General features: G+C 42.8%; 1 protein-coding gene, 2 non-coding genes and 1 pseudogene across 7 annotated transcripts in view; 3 read left to right on the top strand and 1 right to left on the bottom strand.

The window, feature by feature from the left end:
- Positions 1 to 476: 476 nt before the first annotated feature.
- Positions 477 to 17,162, top strand: part of Pip5k1a (phosphatidylinositol-4-phosphate 5-kinase, type 1 alpha) — a 48,401-nt gene continuing 31,715 nt past the window's right edge. For 2 of the 5 annotated variants that reach the window (NM_008847.3, NM_001293707.1), the window contains exon 1: positions 477 to 1,031. In NM_008847.3, the coding sequence (NP_032873.2) occupies positions 956 to 1,031 (76 nt within the window). In that variant the 5' untranslated portion in view covers positions 477 to 955. The remainder of the gene's footprint in view (positions 1,032 to 17,162) is intronic. The other 3 variants (XR_375498.2, XM_017319485.1, XR_375499.2) reach the window with 2 other exon arrangements.
- Positions 7,801 to 7,907, bottom strand: Gm22301. Its single transcript, XR_003954730.1, has one exon. It is a non-coding gene; the product is annotated as a U6 spliceosomal RNA (small nuclear RNA).
- Gm40095 lies at positions 10,036 to 12,199 on the top strand (annotated as a pseudogene).
- On the top strand, positions 16,698 to 16,782 carry Gm24920. Its single transcript, XR_003954762.1, has one exon. It is a non-coding gene; the product is annotated as a small nucleolar RNA SNORD62 (small nucleolar RNA).

Raw genomic sequence — 17,162 nt, 5'->3', positions numbered from 1 at the left:
TAAACTTTGTTTTTATGTATTTTTCTTACTTTTCTTCTTATATTGTTGACAAATCCTCATTGCCTTATTTATCAAATATTTACATTTAATGAACTCTGTCGCTGTGTCTAGCACTGTTTGAAGTAAACAAAACATCTATTTTTATGTCTTTAGAAGGAAGATCCCACAAGCCGACACCTTAAACAGTAAAGGCTGGAAGAATTCTTGATGGTTGTGATGTTTTGTAGTGCACAAGAGCTTAACATTTCGGACTTGACACAGAGCTGCGTTCCGAATTCTTTCCAGGACTGTCATTTGAGGAGCTCAGTCCATCTCGGTCCAGCTGATTCTTAACAAGAGTTCTTAGCAACCCGATCAAAGATACGAACCTATATTGGCCTACTGAGCCACCGTAGACTCACGGTCTACGGTCGGTGGATTCCTTGGGGTGTGGCATCATCTGTCACGTGATCCGAAGTCCCCTCTGATTGGCTTCTCTTTTCTCCGGCTAGATAGACGAACGCCGAGAAGCTGTGGCGCATGCGCAATACCGGGGTTTCCTTGGCCGCCCACCCTGAGCCGAGCGGTGGAGTTGGGGATAAACAGGCAGTGGCTGGGGAGGTGAGGGAGGGGGGGCATTCGCTTTTGGGGGCACCTCAGGTGCCTAGGTTTTCCTTTAGGTTTGTTCTATCCGAGACGCGGGACTCCCGGGGCCCGGCTCAAGTGTTCCTGTCTGGTAAGAGAAGGTAGCTTTGGCGGAGAGCAGTTCAAGTTGCTAGGAAGGTGCGAGACTGCAGCTCTCCCCCATGCCGGGCAAGTGGTGCGGTCCTGAGCTTGTCCTGGAGCCTGAACAACGCCTGTGAGAAGCCCGCCGAACGCGGGTTCTGTGAAGAGACGTGGGGAAGATTCGATTCCGAGAAAAGGAAAAGCCGGATTGAAAGGGAGCGAAGCCGCTGAGGGGGAGGGGGCTGCCAAGATGGCGTCCGCCTCCTCAGGGCCAGCGGCGGCCGGGTTTTCATCCCTTGATGCCGGGGCCCCTGCTGGTACCGCAGGTGAGTCGGGTGGGACGCGGGCAGCCGACTGAGGAGGACTGTGAGATGGGAACAAGACCGAGTCCTGGGAGGGGACCTGTGGTTGAGGATGTCCGAGGGGTTGCCCCTAAGGGAGGACAGGACCGGACTTTGAAGTAGACAATTCTATTACTAGAGGAGTCTGGGGGAAAGGATGGATGTCGCTGAGAAAAAGGGAAGCTGACGAAAACTCACACAGTGTCTCAGAGGCGACTGCGTTGAGAACTTTGAGGAGGAAGGATGGAGACTGAAGGTTGGGGGTTAAGAGAGAAACGACAACAGGAGTGGAGAAACGAATCAGTGGAGACTGAGGATACAGCTTAGTAGTGGAGATCTCGTCTAGCATGCATCAGGATCTGGGCTTAATAAGACAAAATAACGTAAACGGAGTATTGGTAGATAAAGGTGTAAGGTAGATACCAAAGTGATTGTGAAATTAATAGATCAAAATGTTGAGGGGATTATGGAACTTAAAAGTAATGGAGAGTCATGGGAATTGTGGATTTTATTGGGAGTAAGTTCCTGGAGTGGCTTTCCGCTCAGACTCCCTCCCCCACCCCCCGCCCGCCCCCCTCCCAGTGCGTCATTCCTCCTCTCATCTCTTGTCAGCAGCAGCCAGCCACATGCTTACTTTCTCACATTAACTCTTTAGGGGATTCCTATCTTTAGGTTGTACAACTGTGGAAAGGAATGAGGAGTTGTGTTGTTTTGTATTTTGATACAGGCACTTCTTATGCCTTCCTGACTGGCCTTAGTGCTGGGATCATGGGAGCTTACTATAGTCAGCACAGAGGGAAACATTGGAAACATCTAAAGGATGAGGAGGGAGGTCAAGGTCAAAACACCCTAAAAGAAGGAGGGTAAATGAAATGAAGCCTTGACTTGTAGAAGAGTCGGGGTTAGGCCTGTGGTTAGGCTTCATAAAGATGGGGAGGGGTGTGTGCGACTTGAGAGCTATGGGAGGATGTTGCATAATAGGATAGGGACTGGAGGAATGCCTAGGATGATGTATGAAGAAATCGTAAGGAACTGGGCAATATGGAGAGGTCAGAGTAGTTAGAGATTAGTAGGGATTGAGGGCTGGAAAGGCCCGCAAAGAAAAGCCACAGCAGATTGTCTGTGGGAGGGGAAATGTGTATGGGGGTGAATCAGAAGCTGCTCCAGAGGAATGTTGGGTGTTCCTCAGTAACTGTTGCCTGAGAAGCTGCTGGGTATGAGGTGGGTTTTTTTTTTCCTTTTTTCTGTGATTTTTGTCCTTGCCATTTATTTTATTTTATTTTATTTTATTTTATTTTGAGACTGGGTTTCTCTGTGTAGTCCTGGCTGTCCTGGAACTCACTCTGTAGAGGCTGGCCTCGAACTCAGAAATCTGCCTGCCTCTGCCTCCCAAATGCTGGGATTAAAGGCGTGGGCCACCATGCCCGGCTGTCCTTGCCATTTTGAGTTGACTTGAGTTTCCCCTTAAACATAGTCATAGATACCTTCTTCATAAGCTGCAATTTTAGTTTATGTGCCTCTATTTTTAGTTTCTTGAGGAGGTGACTTTGCCTTTCCTTTAAAAGCATTTGAGATCTGTAACAACCCTTGTTTCTTTCTAAATGTGAAAAAGGATAGTGTTTATAAAAGTGACAGGTTTTTGTTTTGTTTTTGAAATTTTACTTATTGAATTATTTTTATTGTGTGAGTGCATAATTAGAAGAGTATGTGTCAGAGTCTGGTTTCCTCCTTCCCACCTTTATGAGAGTGCTGGTTATTAAATTTTGGTCATCAGGCTTAGATAGCAAACACCAAGCTGAACCATCCCTCCCACACAGGTGACTTTTCTCTTTTTCTTTTTTTTTTTTTTTTTGTTTTTTTTGTTTTTCGAGACAGGGTTTCTCTGTGTAGTCCTGGCTGTCCTGGAACTCACTCTGTAGACCAGGCTGGCCTCGAACTCAGAAATCCGCCTGCCTCTGCCTCCCGAGTGCTGGGATTAAAGGCATGCGCCACCACACCCGGCTTTTTCTCTTTTTCTTTTTTTCTTTTTTTGTTTTTTTCAAGACAGGGTTTCTCTGTATATCCCTGGCTGTCCTGGAACTCACTCTGTAGACCAGGCTAGCCTCAAACTCAGAAATGCACCTCTGCTTCCTAAGTGCTGGGATTAAAGACATGCACCACCACTGCGAGGCTCTTTTTCTTTCTTTTTTTAAAAATAATTTTTTTAAAAAGACGATTTCTTATTTGAAATCTTCTAGTATTAGCCAAGCATCCTCCCACCCCCACCCCAAGGGTTTCTTTGTGCAGCCCTGACTGTCCTGGAACTTGATCTGAAGACCAGGCTGGCCTGAAACTCAGAGATCTGACTGTCTGCTTCCTGAGTGCCGGGGCTAAAGGTATTTGCCACAATGCTTGGCCTCCAATCACTCTTGTGAGTGTTATTTAAGCAAGCCTCCACCTATAATGTCAGGTAGTATCTCTGCTAGAAAACAAGTTAAAAAAATATTTTTCTTCCCCTCCTTTTTTTTTTTAAAGATTTATTTATTTATTATATGTAAGTACACTGTAGCTGTCTTTAGACACTCCAGAAAAGGGCGTCAGATCTTGTTACAGATGGTTGTGAGCCACCATGTGGTTGCTAGGATTTGAACTCCGGACCTTCGGAAGAGCAGTCGGGTGCTCTTACCCACTGAGCCATCTCACCAGCCCCCTTCCTTCCCCCTCCTTTTTAAAAACGATTTTTTTTTAAATGGCATGTGCCTTTAAACATAGCATACGGATGACAGGGGTAGGAGAGTCTCGAGTCTGCGGCCACCCTAGTCTATGTTGCAAGCTCCAGAATAGCCAGGAGTACGGAAAAGGATCTTGTCTCAAAAACAGCAACAACAATTTTTAGCTCTGTGATCTCTCTGTGTTTAGAGGCCAGAAGAGAGGCTTTGCCTCCCCTGGAATTGGAGTCCATACAGTGTGAGCCACCTGACAAAGATCCTTTAGAAAAGAACAAACACTCTTTTTGCTTTTATTTTGAGTCAGGGTCTCATATGTAGCCCTGGCTATCCTGGAAGATTCTCTGTAGATCAGGCTGGTTTCGAACTCAGAGATCTACCTGCTTCTACCTCACGAGTGCTGGTATCAAAAGCGTGCCTCAAAAACTGCATATAGTAGATAACCTTGAGCTCTCTAGCTTTCTGTTTATCTTGTAAGTACTAGGATTGTAGGCCTATTCCACCGTAACTTGCTTAGATTCCTTTTAACATTTTTTTCTTTTTTTTTTTTTTCCTTTTCCTTTTTCGTTTTCTTTCCTTTTCTTTTCTTTTTTTGTTTGTTTTTGTTTTCTTTTTTTCGAGACAGGGTTTCTCTGTGTAGCCCTGGCTGTCCTGAAACTCACTCTGTAGACCAGGCTGACCTCGAACTCAGAAATTCACCTGCCTCTGCCTCCCAAGGGCTGGGATTAAAGGCATGTGCCACCACACCCGGCTTCCCCCCATCTCTCTCTCTCTCTCTTTCTTTCTTTCTTTCTTTCTTTCTTTCTTTCTTTCTTTCTTTCTTTCTTTCTTTCTTTGTTGTTTTTGAGACAGGGTCTCTTAATATAGTTCTGACTGTGTAGAGCAGGCTGGCTGCAAACTCATGAGATCCTCCTGCCTCTGCCTCTCAAGTGCTGGGATCACAGGTGTGCCTCACTACACTTGGGAAACCATAAGTTCAAGAGGAGACTGGGTTTCTCTGTGTAGCCTTGGCTGTCCTGGAACTCACTCTGTAGACCAAGCTGGTCTTTAACTCAGAGATCCCACTGCCTCTGCTTCACTAGTGCTAGGATTAAAGGCGTGCGCCATTATGGTCTATCCAAATCATAAGCTCTTAAGTGATATTTTCCTTTAGAGAAGTTACCAAGTTTGAATCTGAAGGAGGCAGTTAAAATGAATTAATCATCTTACAGAGGTTTGTGCTTGTTCATATGATTTGGTTAATTAAAGGTGATGTAGTTTGACACCTGGGTTCTGCTGTTTGCTGTATAAAGAAAATGTAGTCCTTTTTTGTTATTTTTCATCTTCTTTATTTGGACAGTGGTACCACCTCATAAAATCAGGTCTGATGAGGTATGTTGTCAGTGACCATTTGTTTAGGGTTCAGAGACCCTGGCTTCCTGTTCTTGACAATCAAGTAACTAAGTTGATTTTTTTTACTGGAAATGAGAGCCAAGAGTTTGTGTTTTTGAGTGTATGTTTGTTATTTTGAGGCAGGGTCTGACAATGCTGTCTTGGTTGGCCTAGAAGTATTTCTGTGTAGACCATGCTATTCTGGAACTCAGAGGTCCATCTACTGCCTAAGTGCTAGGACTAAAGGTGGATGTCATCACACCCAGGTGTTTGGAGTCTTGATTTGAAATTAGAGCAAAGATTAGAAAGAGAGTTGAATGCCAAGAAATAAGAACTGTGTGATTAAAATCACATTTGAGTCCCCAAAGGAAAAGCACCTGAAACCTTAGATGCCCCTGCACTCTGGTTGCTTCTGCTCCTCCCAAGAACAGTTTGAAGTAGTCACTCCTCATCTCTTGGGTTGTATCAGAACCACAGATGACTTGGGAACAACCTTCTAGCTAGTGTACTGACCCTCTACCTACCTAGCTGTCTCTTTGTTGTTCCTTTTTGTTTGTTTTTGAATCAGGGTTTCTCTGTATAACCCTGGCTGTCTTGGAACTCACAGTGTGGATCAGCCTGGCCTCAAACTCAAAACCTGCCTGCCTCTGTCTTCCAAATGGTGAGCTTAAAGGTGTGTGTCACCACTGCAGGGAACCTATCTGTTTTTTGAGAGGTTTGCAGTGTAGCTCTAGCTTGTCTGGTCTTACAGTTTGGGTTCTCCTGGTTCTTTGTTTGCTTTGTTTTGTTTTTGTCTTCTTAAACCATCATGGGCTGCCATATGTGGTTCATCAGACCTCCTCCTGTCCTTCTGTTTTTTGTTTTGTTTTGTTTGTTTGTTTGTTTGTTTTTCAAAACAGGATTTCTCTGTGTATCCCTGGCTGTCCTGGAACTCACTCTGTGGACAATGCTGATCTTGAACTCAGAGATTTGCCTGCCTCTGAGTGTTGGGATTAAAAGTATGTGCTACCACCTCCTGGCCTTCCTTCTGCTTTAAAAATTATATTTAAAAAAACTTTGAGAGTATATGAATATACACCTGTGCATGTATATGCCTGTAAGTGGAAGCAAGAGGACACCTTACAGGCATTAGTTTTTTTTCTTCCATCTTGTGGGTCCTCAGACTTCCTGTGTTAATTAGTGGCAAACGCTTTTATCCACCGAGCTGCCTGCCAGCCTAATCCCCCACCTCTTTCTAAACCACAACAAAGAACATCAGGTCTTCCTGAGCTGCTCCTGGACTCCTAAGACTTCAGTGCTTTACCTTAGACTACAGTAGTAGCTGTGCACTACTGTATGTGCACTAGACACATACCATACTTGACTTTTCATACTGTCAATGTTTTTGAAATATTTATTTCTGCTGTGGCTGTTTAAGCCCAGTGTCATGTATAATTATAGTTTATTTTATAAGTGTCTAGTATCTGAGATTAGTTGGTATGTATACTTAAAAGTTAGCTTTGTCAAAATAGTATGTTTTACTTGTGGACTCCTGGGTTGATATTAACTCTTCTGATTAATACCTTTGCTGAAATATGTGCTACCTAAAAGCTATTAAATATTTTATTAGCTTGTTTTTCTTTGATAATATAATGGAGACTGTGGACCTATAGTATGAACAGTGATATCTGACAACCAGAGCTGGATATGGGGGAGAGGGGAGAGGGTGTCTTTTTTTGCTTGCTTGCTTGCTTTTTTATGAGCCAGATTTCATTGATATTTCATTGATGTGATCCTTTTGCGTTAGCCTTTCAGGAGATGAGATCCTGGAGTGAGCAACCAACTCGGGCTTTTTTTTTTTTTTCTTTTGAGATAGAGCCTTCCTGCATTACCCAGGCTGGTTTCTTTATAATTTTCCTGCTTCAGCCTTCTGAGCTTAGAGTACAGGTCAATGCCACTATGCCTAGTGTGGTTTTTATCCTTTAAAGTTCAACCGTTTTCTCCTTTTGAGACGGAGTCTCACTGTGTAGCCATTGATGGTTTGTAACTTGCTATGTAGACCAGGGCTTCCTTCTAGTAAATAAGTAAATCAGGCTGCCTCTGCCTTCAAATAGCTTGGGATTTTTGAGTATCCTTACTTTATATGGCATGAAGAAGATAACAAGGCTGTGTGTGTGTGTGTGTGTGTGTGTGTGTGTGTGTGTGTGTGTGTGTCTGTGCACGCGTGTGCGTGCAAAGTGAACAAATGAATAAATGAAGGCAGCAAGGCCAGGTGTGGGGTATAGGTCTGTAATCCTAGTACTTTTGACAGTGAGAGGAGGAGGATCTGGAGTTCAAGGCCAACATGGGTAACATGAGAAGTTCCTTTTTCTGTCTTTTCTTTCTTAGTGTGGGGTTGGGAAGGGGATAAAAAGTACTCTTTTTCTATAGCAGTTGCCGGAATCAATCAATCAATCAATCAATCGCTCTCTCTCTCTTTTTTTTACTTTATTGGATATTTTCTTTATTTACATTTCAAATGTTATCCCCTTTCCTGGTTTCCCTGGAAAACCGGCTCCCCGCTCCCACTGCTCACCCACCCACCCACTCCTGCTTCCTGGCCCTGGCATTTCCCTACACGTGGGCATAGAGCCTTCTCAGGACCAAGGGCCTCTTTTCCCATTGATGTTGGACTAGGCCATCCTCTGCTACATATGCAGAAAAATATGGAACTCTTCATGAATTTGAGTGTGATCTTTGCACAGGGGCCATGCTAATCTTCTCTATATTGTTCCAGTTTTAGTATATGTGCTGCTGGAGCGAGTATGGGAATCTCTTTTATATTCCAAACTAAGCCCAACATTGTGTCTCAGAGATGGTATTTGGATAGATGAAGTATCCAAGGGGAGTTCTGAGGGAAAGGACGAGGTCTCTTTTAGAATATATAATTACTTAGAGAGTATCAGCTCATCTACACAGTGTAGGTAAACGAGCTTGCTGAAGTACAAGTTCTCACGGACAAGAACGTGTATAAAAGCAGCCATAGTTTCGTCTATTTATTTGAAGTTCAGAGACCATTTTGTTAGAGTTTGAGGGAAAACAATAAAGCAGCCAAGCTGAAGGTTGTAGTAGATGCTATAGTGGATGGAGAGAGTCAGGGTTCTATTTGTGTGCCTGTGTCAAGGCTTGCCACATGTGTGCAGGTGCCAGTAGAGTAGAAGACAGCAATAGATTCTTGGAGCAGAAGTTATAGGTGGTAATGAACAGTCAGTGCTGGTGCTAGGAACTGAACTGTCCTCTGGAAGAATAGCCAGTAACTATTGAGTCCCCAAAGTCATGCCTTTGAAGTTAGGCATGGAGGTCAGAAAAATGGAGAAATTCCAGTGTCTCAGAGAAAGCATTAACTCAGCCTTGAGCCAGTATCTGGGGGGGAAAAGGAAGAAGGAAAAGGCAGGCATTTTAAATTCTGACTCAGGCTGTGTGGAGAAAGCTCCATAAGCAACTGCCTATGTTTTTATTTTGCTGGTGGAGGGAAGTGCTGTTCAGGGAGTTGATGCTTGTTTTGCTGTCATAAAAGCTATGGGGTTTTTTTTTGTCTATTTGTTTTTTGTTTTGCTTTGTTTTTGCTGAAATATGCATGCATTTTGTTAATATACATCTCTTTCTTCTAAGTGCCCAAGATCAAATGCAAGCATAAGCTAATTAAACTCATAACTGAGTGATATTTCAACCCTGGAGTATGTGTATATTAATCCAGATAGCTAGAAACAGGGTGGAGTGTGATGGCATTTGCCTGAATTCATAGGATTCCCAGGACTCAGGTAGAAGCAGGAGTATTGCTACAAGCTTTGAGGCCTCTCTGATCTACATAGTTTCATGCCAGTTAGGGCTGTAGAGCAAGAGAGGCTCTCTGCCACAAAAAGAAAGTCCAATTTTGGACATAGAATTGGGGAAGTGCATTGTCAATCATCTTAAATGCTTCTGGACTATGGCTGGCTAATTCAGGATGCCCAGGTATTTTAAGAAAAGATTTGGCTGGTTATCATGGCACAAACCATTAATACCAGCATTCCTTGTAGACAGAGGTAGGCTGATTTCTTTGAGACCAGGCTAGTCTGGTCTACATAGTGAGCTCCAGGACAATAAGAACTACATAGTGAGACCCTGTCTTGGGGAAAGAAAAGAAAGGAAGGAAGGAAGGAAGAACAGAAAAGAAAACCTTAGGGTTTTGAGCAAAATATTGGTGTCAAGGGATACAGTGAAATTTGTCCTTGTGGTACTGGAGGTAAAGGTACATTAGAAGAAAATAGTTTTTTTTGGTTTTTTAAAGGTTTATTTACTTATTTTATGTACATGAGTACACTGTAACGGTACAGACAGTTGTGAGCCTTCATCTGGTTGTTGGGAATTGAATTTAGGACCTCTGCTTGTTCTGGTAGGCCTTGCTCGCTCAGTCCCTGCAAGCTCTGGCCCAAAGATTTATTTATGATTATAAATAAGTACACTGTAGCTGTCTTCTAGCTGTACTAGAAGAGGGTGTCAGATCTCATTACTGGTGGCTGTGAGCCACCATGTGATTGCTGGGATTTGAACTCAGGATCTTCAGAAGAGCAGTCATTGCTCTTACCTGCTTAGCCATCTCACCAGCCCCCAGAAATAGTTATTTTAATTGCACCTTCTCATTTCCTAAATTGGGCAGCTGAGGTTTAGACAGCCTTACTAGCACAAGGGTGTTCTGGAGAGGCTGAGTGGTATTAAAGGATCTTGGTAAACCTGTAGCTCATTCCTTGGTATTCCTGGCAATATGTTGACTCTTAGGTGACAAGACTGGTAGATCAAACGGAAACAAATGTTTTTACATTTATTTTGTGTATATGTGGTAGTGGGGCATGCCTGGGTGCGCATGTATAGAGGTCAGAAGACAAGGTGTGCTCACGCTCCTCCTAGAACTCTAACATCATCTCTCATCGATCTTCAACTGCTGCCTCCACTCCCCATGGACTCCCAGCTGCTCCTGTGCTTCAGATGGATCCTGCTCCGGCTCCTGCAAATGCACCTCCTGCAAGAAAAGCTGCTGCTCCTGCTCTCAGGGCTGCATCTGCAAAGACGCTTCGGACAAGTGCAGCTGCTGCGCCTGAAGTGGGGGCATCCTCTCAACTGTGTAAATAGAATATGTAGAAACCTAGCCTTTTTGTACAACCCTGACCTTTTGTACAACACCTTTTTCTATAAAGCATGTAACTGACAATAAAAAAAAGTTGACTTGATTTAAAAAAAAAAAAAAGGCAGCTTGTAGAGGAGTTGGTCCTCTCCTTCCTCCATGCGAGTTCTGGGGATTGAACTTAAAAGTCATTGGGCTTGGTGGTAAGTACCTTTACCCAATGAGCCATCTACCTGTCCCAATTCAAACTACTTTTTTTTGCTTGTTTGGGTTTTTTGTTTTTTGTTTTTGTTTTTTGAGACAGGGTTTCTCTGTATAGCCCTGGCTGTCCTGGAACTCACTTTGTAGACCAGGTTGCCTGCCTCTGCGTCCCGGGTGCTGGGATTAAAGGCGTGCGCCACCACGCCCGGCTTCAAACTACTTTTTAAGTTTTTACTTTTAGACCCTTTCTTGACTTTTCTGACATTCTCAGAGAAAAATTGATACCTGCTGGAAAACAAAATTGAGCTTTTCTTTGCAGTGTGCTTTGGTTTTAATTGCCTTGATTCAGTTGCTGCCAATGAGTTAGTTGTGGTCCAGTTTTTTTCCACTTCTTTTTTTGGGGGGGGGGGGGTTCGAGACAGGGTTTTTTTTTGTAAAGCCCTGGCTGTCCTGGAACTCACTTTGTAGACCAGGTTGGCCTCGAACTCAGAAATCCACCTGCCTCTGCCTGGGATTAAAGGCGTGCACCACCACACCTGGCTACTTTTCCCCTTCTTTTGAGAGAGAGTATGATATATACATATATATATATATGTATATATCATACACACAAGCTGGCCTTAGATTCACTTTGTAACTAAGGCAGATCTTGAACCCATTGTCCCCTGGCTGCTACTTCTTGGATATAAGAATTAAAAGTGCATACTATGCCTGTCCAGTTTTAGTTGTGGTGGGTGTTTTGTTTCTTTGTTGGGAGGGCGGTGGTGGTTTCTGTTTATAGCCCTGGCTGTCCTGGAACTTGTCCTGTAGACTAGGCTGGCCTCAAACTCAGAGATCTACCTGCCTCTGCCTCCTAAGTTGTGTTTAATTATTACTGTTTAACCTCTTGAAACACAGTCTTCCTTTGTAGCTTTTTCTGGCTTTGAGCTTGAAATCCTCTTTTCTTAGTTTTCTGAGTACTCAGTTACTGGCATGTGCCACCAGCCCTGGGCAGTGTCATTCTTTTTCTATCTCTTTTTCACAATGTCACTTAGAACTGTGTGTTCCTCAGTACTTCTTAGCATGCTCATATTGTTGAGTTTTTTTGTTTGAAGGACATACTGTGCCTCCCACCTGAAAGGGGCATAGTTAGAATGATTTTCAGTATTCCAAATTAGAAGAACAATGAGGTGTTCAGCAAACAAACTAGCTTGGGTTTTTGTTGTTGTTTGTTGTAGAGAGTTTAGCTTTTGACTTTGCTGGATTTTTATTTGTTTTTTAACCTTTGGCTTTCATCCTTACCAAACTAGTTCCTAAGAGCATTTTTACCTTGTGAAACATTTAAGTTGTACTGTTGGTAAACACTGGATTGAGTCTTTGTGATACCTTGTCTATGACTTGTTCAGGCAAAACTAGTCAGAGGAATGTATGTCCGGTTAGCCTCTAGCATCCACAAATTATATGTGTACTTGAGACACTGCAGTCAGTCACACAGTGTCTTTTGGTTTCTTGTCTGCTGAATGATGTCATCTCATCTCCAAAGGAAATGCTGCTTTTCTGAAAGAGTTGGGAGAGGCTTTGACATTGAGGCCAAAGCTGATTGTTCCACATACTAGGGAGGCCCAACTCACTTCAGAGTTCTCTACTCTCTGAACATATTTTCATTTAAATTGTCACCTTTATTTTTGAAGATTTGCTTTTATTAAGTTTATATGTATCTGTGTGTATCATGTCAGTGAATGCTATTTGTGTGCCAGTGTCTGCCAAGGCAAGAAGAGGACATTGGATCCCTTGGAGCTTGACTTACAGGCATCTGTGAGCCTCCTGTTGTGTGTGCTAAGAACTGAACTTAACATTTCTCAGAATTATGTTGATAATTTTTGTTTCTTTTTGACATTTTCTTTTTTCAATTTAATATTATTTTTACTACTGTAGGTGTAAAATTTTGTGAGCCCACCAACTTTTTGAGTTGTCTGGTATTACCAAGCAGATTTGCAGAGATTAACAGTGGTGTTTTGCAGAGTAACTAGAAACCAGTCCTTCCAGTATCTTTTTCTCTGTAAACATAAGATAGGGTGCTGCAAAGGACCAAACTGGAATGCTTCCCTAACTGGTACAGGGTTGCTCAGATGTTTTTTCAATGGCTAGGTGTGGTGGTGCATATCTGTAATCGTAGCAGCTTGAAAGACTGAGGTAAGAGGACTACCATGTGTTCAAAACCAAATTGGGGTCTGGAGAAATGGCTCAGCAGTTGAGAGCACTGACTGCTCTTCCAGAGATCCTGAGTTCAATTCCAAGCACCCACATAGTGGGTGATTCACAACCATCTGTAATAAGATCCGATATCCTCTTTTGGTGTGCCTAAAGAGAGTGTACTCACATACATTAAAAAACAACAATAAGGGGGAGTGGGTGGGCAGGGGAGTGGGGGTGGGTGGATATGGGGGACTTTTGGTATAGCATTGGAAATGTAAATGAGTTAAATACCTAATAAAAAATGGAAAAAAAAAAAAAAAACAACAATAATAACAAAAACCAGATTGGGGTACATAGTGATTTCCAAACTACTAGGGTGACCCTGTTTTTGTTGTTGGTTTGAGTTTAAAAGGGGCAGGAAAGGTGGCTCAGCAGTTAAAAGTATTGGCTGCTCTGGGTTCAGTTTCCAGCACCCATAATGATAGGTCACAACTGCCTGTAATTCCAGTTCCAGGGGATCTGAAACCCTTTTCTGGCTTTCACAGATACAGGACGTATACATGGTGCATAGACATACAGATAAGCAAAACAACCATACACATATACATTTAAAATAAATAAATCTAAGAGAAAGAGACAGCAAGAGAGACAGAATTATATTGTGGGTTGTAAATGTAACCCTACCACTTGGGAGGCAGAGGCAGGAGGAGTTTGAGGCCAGACTCAGCTATCTAAACAGATCTTGGTCAAAAAACTGCAAAGGTAGGGATATGGAGCAAGAGTACTTTAATATTTGATATGGCTACTTCATTTCTGGTTTTTTTGTTTTTTGTTTTTTGTTTTTTTTTTTGTTTTTTCGAGACAGGGTTTCTCTGTATAGCCCTGGCTGTCCTGGAACTCACTTTGTAGACCAGGCTGGCCTTGAACTCAAAAATCCACCTGCCTCTGCCTCCCATGTGCTGGGATTAAAGGCACGTGCCACCATGCCTGACCTGCTTCATTTCTGAAGTCATTTTAATAATGATTCTCAGCTTATTTTTATATTTAAAAGCATATCTGGTTTGGGTTTTTGGTATGGGAAATAGTACTGGCCTTGAGTGTGTTGTATAGCCCAAGCTGGCTTTACTCTGATTCTTTTTTTGGGGGAGGGGGGGTGGTTTTTTTTTCCCAGACAGGGTTTCTCTGTGTAGCCCTGACTGTCCTGGAACTCACTCTGTAGACCAGGCTGGCCTCCAACTGAACTCAGAAATCTGCCTCCCAAGTGCTGGGATTAAAGGCAACCTCTGATACTTTTGTTTCCAGTTTATATGCTGGGATTATTGGAGTGTGCCACCATACTCTTCCAGAGCCTGGTTTTGTTTTCAAAGATATTTCTCAAATTGTAACATCTATGAGATATAGAAATATGGAATGTCACTGGGCAGTGGTGGTACCTTTAATCTCAGCACTTGGGAGGCAGAGGCAGGTGAATGTCTGATCTCAAGGCCAGCCTGATCTACAGAGTTCCAGGATGGCCAGGGCTATACAGAGAAACCTAATTAATTAATTAATTTGAAAGATGGGGTTGTCTTTTTTTATTTTTACTTTGTGTATGTGTGTATGAGTGTGTGTGCTTGGTGTAGGGTGTATGTGGAGTTCAGAAAACAACTTTGGGAGTAGCTTTTAGCCTCCTTACTTTTCTGAGACAGGGTTTCTCTGTGCAGCCCTGGCTGTCCTGAAACTCTGTAGACCAAGCTGGCCTCGAACGCAGAAATACATCTGCCTCTGCCCCCCAAGTGCTGTTAACAACTGCCCAGCCTTTAGCTTCCTTACTTATCTGACTTTTTATGTGGGTTCTAGAGGTTGGACTCAGGTTGTCAGGCCTGTACAAACAAACAGCCTGAGTTTTTACCTTCGCAGCTTCTCCAAACCCTCATGGTTCCCTTTCTCAGAGAATAGTCTCTAATATATATTATATAGGTTTAAGATTATAGAGTATCAACACCCATGGAAGGAGTTACAGAGACAAAGTTTGGAGCTGAGATGAAAGGATGGACCATGTAGAGACTGCCATATCCAGGGATCCACCCCATAATCAGCATCCAAACGCTGACACCATTGCATACCCTAGCAAGATTTTATTGAAAGGACCCAGATGTAGCTATCTCTTGTGAGACTATGCCGGGGCCTAGCAAACACAGAAGTGGATGCTCACAGTCAGCTAATGGATGGATCACAGGGCTCCCAATGGAGGAGCTAGAGAAAGAACCCAAGGAGCTAAAGGGATCTGCAACCCTATAGTGGAACAACATTATGAACTAACCAGTACCCCGGAGCTCTTGACTCTAGCTGCATATGTAACAAAAGATGGCCTGATCGGCCATCACTGGAAAGAGAGGCCCATTGGACACGTCAACTTTGTATGCCCCAGTACAGGGGAACGCCAGGGCCAAAAAGGGGGAGTGGGTGGGTAGGGGAGTGGCGGTGGGTGGGTAGGGGGGACTTTTGGTATAGCATTGGAAATGTAAATGAGCTAAATACCTAATAAAAAATGGAAAAAAAAAGATTATAGAGTATCCTGAAGTAAATGTCTTTAAGAAAGGTTATTTGATATATGGAGATGGCACTTACTTTTACATTGTTTTCTAGGTAGCAATGGCAGCTGCTACTACTGTTGCTTCTCTTCCTCTTCCTAAAGATTTCTTAAAAGTTACTTATTTTTGTTTCATATGTATTGGTGCTTTGCCTGCATATATATTTGTGTGAGGGTGCCATGGCCCCTGGAGTTATAGACAGTTGTGAGCTGAGTTGTGAGTTGTGGGTATTGGGAAGTGGACCCTGATTCTCTGGAAGAATACCCAGTTCCTAACCACTGAGCTATTTTTTCCAGCCCCATAGATTCTTACTTATTTTAAATTATGTGCGTATGTGTCAGTGTGGGGGCGTGTTCATGTGAATGCAGGTACCCTCAGATGCCTGAGGAATCTGATCCTCTGGAACTGCATTAGCCAACTCTCCAGCCTTGTCCTGTGTATTATTAATTCTTTTATACTTCTCTTGTATGTGTATCAGAGGGGGATGTCAAAGAATAATGTGTAGGAAGTCATTTGTCTTCTTTCTCCACTGTGATGGTCTTAAGGATTGAACTCGGGCACCTTTATTAACTGCTCCTCTAGGCATTTCTTTTCACTTTTTATCCTAACTTATTTTTGTAGCATAGAGAAGTGATTTTGTTACAAACTTGCATTGATGTGTGTTTGGGTGGTTTGTTGGGTGGTTGGTGGTTTGTTGGGTGGTTGTTAAGCACTGGAATTCTGCAAACTAAAGGTAATGTTAAGAGAGAGGGAGACAGACAGACAGACAGACAGACAGAATATGACCCTGAAACTTTCTGTGTGTGTCTCTTTAATTTGCAATATACAGATTATACTACTTGTGCGGGAGTGATGGCTCAGCAGTTAAGAGAACTGGCTGTTTTTCCAGAGGACTCAGGTTCAGGTTCAATTCCTAGCACCCACATAGGGGTTCATCACTGTCTATAATTCTAGTTTTAGGAAATTCAATACCTTCATCTGGCCTCCATGGGCACAAGGCATACACATGGTATACAAACATACATTCCAGTCAAAACACCCATATATATATATATGTATATATATATATATATATAAATAAATAACATAAAAATAAGTCAATCTTAAGCTGGGTGATAGTGGTGTAAAATACCTACTTTTAATCCCAGCATTTTGGAGGCAGTCAGGCCACTCTCTGTATCTGAGGCCAGAGGGAGTTCTAGGACAGCCAGGGTTACACAGAGAAACCCTGTCTGAGAAAATCAACAGCAACAACAACAAAAATCAATCTTTAAAAAACAAAAATATGGGGGGCTGGTGAGATGGCTCAGTGGGTAAGAGTACCCGACTGCTCTTCCAAAGGTCCAGTGTTCAAGTCCCAGCAACCACATGGTGGCTTACAACCATCCGTAACAAGATCTGACGCCCTCTTCTGGTGTGTCTGAAGACAGCTACAGTGTACTTACATATAATAAATAAATAAATCTTTAAAAAAACCAAAAAAAAAAAAAAAAAACCAAAAATATGGTCTCAGTGATGTGTTTCCAATAGATCCTTCTGACCCTCCACTGTGGACTCAAAACAGGGAGATGAAGAGGACAGTGACTGAGAGACCGAGAAAAAAAAACAAAAAAACCCCAAAAATATGGGGCTGGAAAGATGGTTCAGCAGTTAAGGGCACTAATTGCTCAGGCCCTGGGTTCAAATCCCAGTATCCACATGGCAGCTTGTAACTGTAAAGCCAAGATCTGACACTCTTACATAGATATATATGCAAACAAAACATCAGTGTATATAAAAAAAAGTAAGGGGCTGGTGAGATGGCTCAGTGGGTAAGAGCACCCGACTGCTCTTCCGAAGGTCCGAAGTTCAAATCCTAGCAACCACATGGTGGCTCACAACCACCCGTAATGAGATCTGATGCCCTCTTCTGGAGTGTCTGAAGACAGCTACAGTGTACTTAATTATAATAAATAAATAAATCTTAAAAAAA

This window comes from Mus musculus, chromosome 3, assembly GCF_000001635.26.
Source record: "Mus musculus strain C57BL/6J chromosome 3, GRCm38.p6 C57BL/6J".
Taxonomy (NCBI): Eukaryota; Metazoa; Chordata; class Mammalia; order Rodentia; family Muridae; genus Mus; species Mus musculus.
Note: the sequence above shows the minus strand (reverse complement) of the source record. Positions and strands in the feature narration are given on the sequence as shown.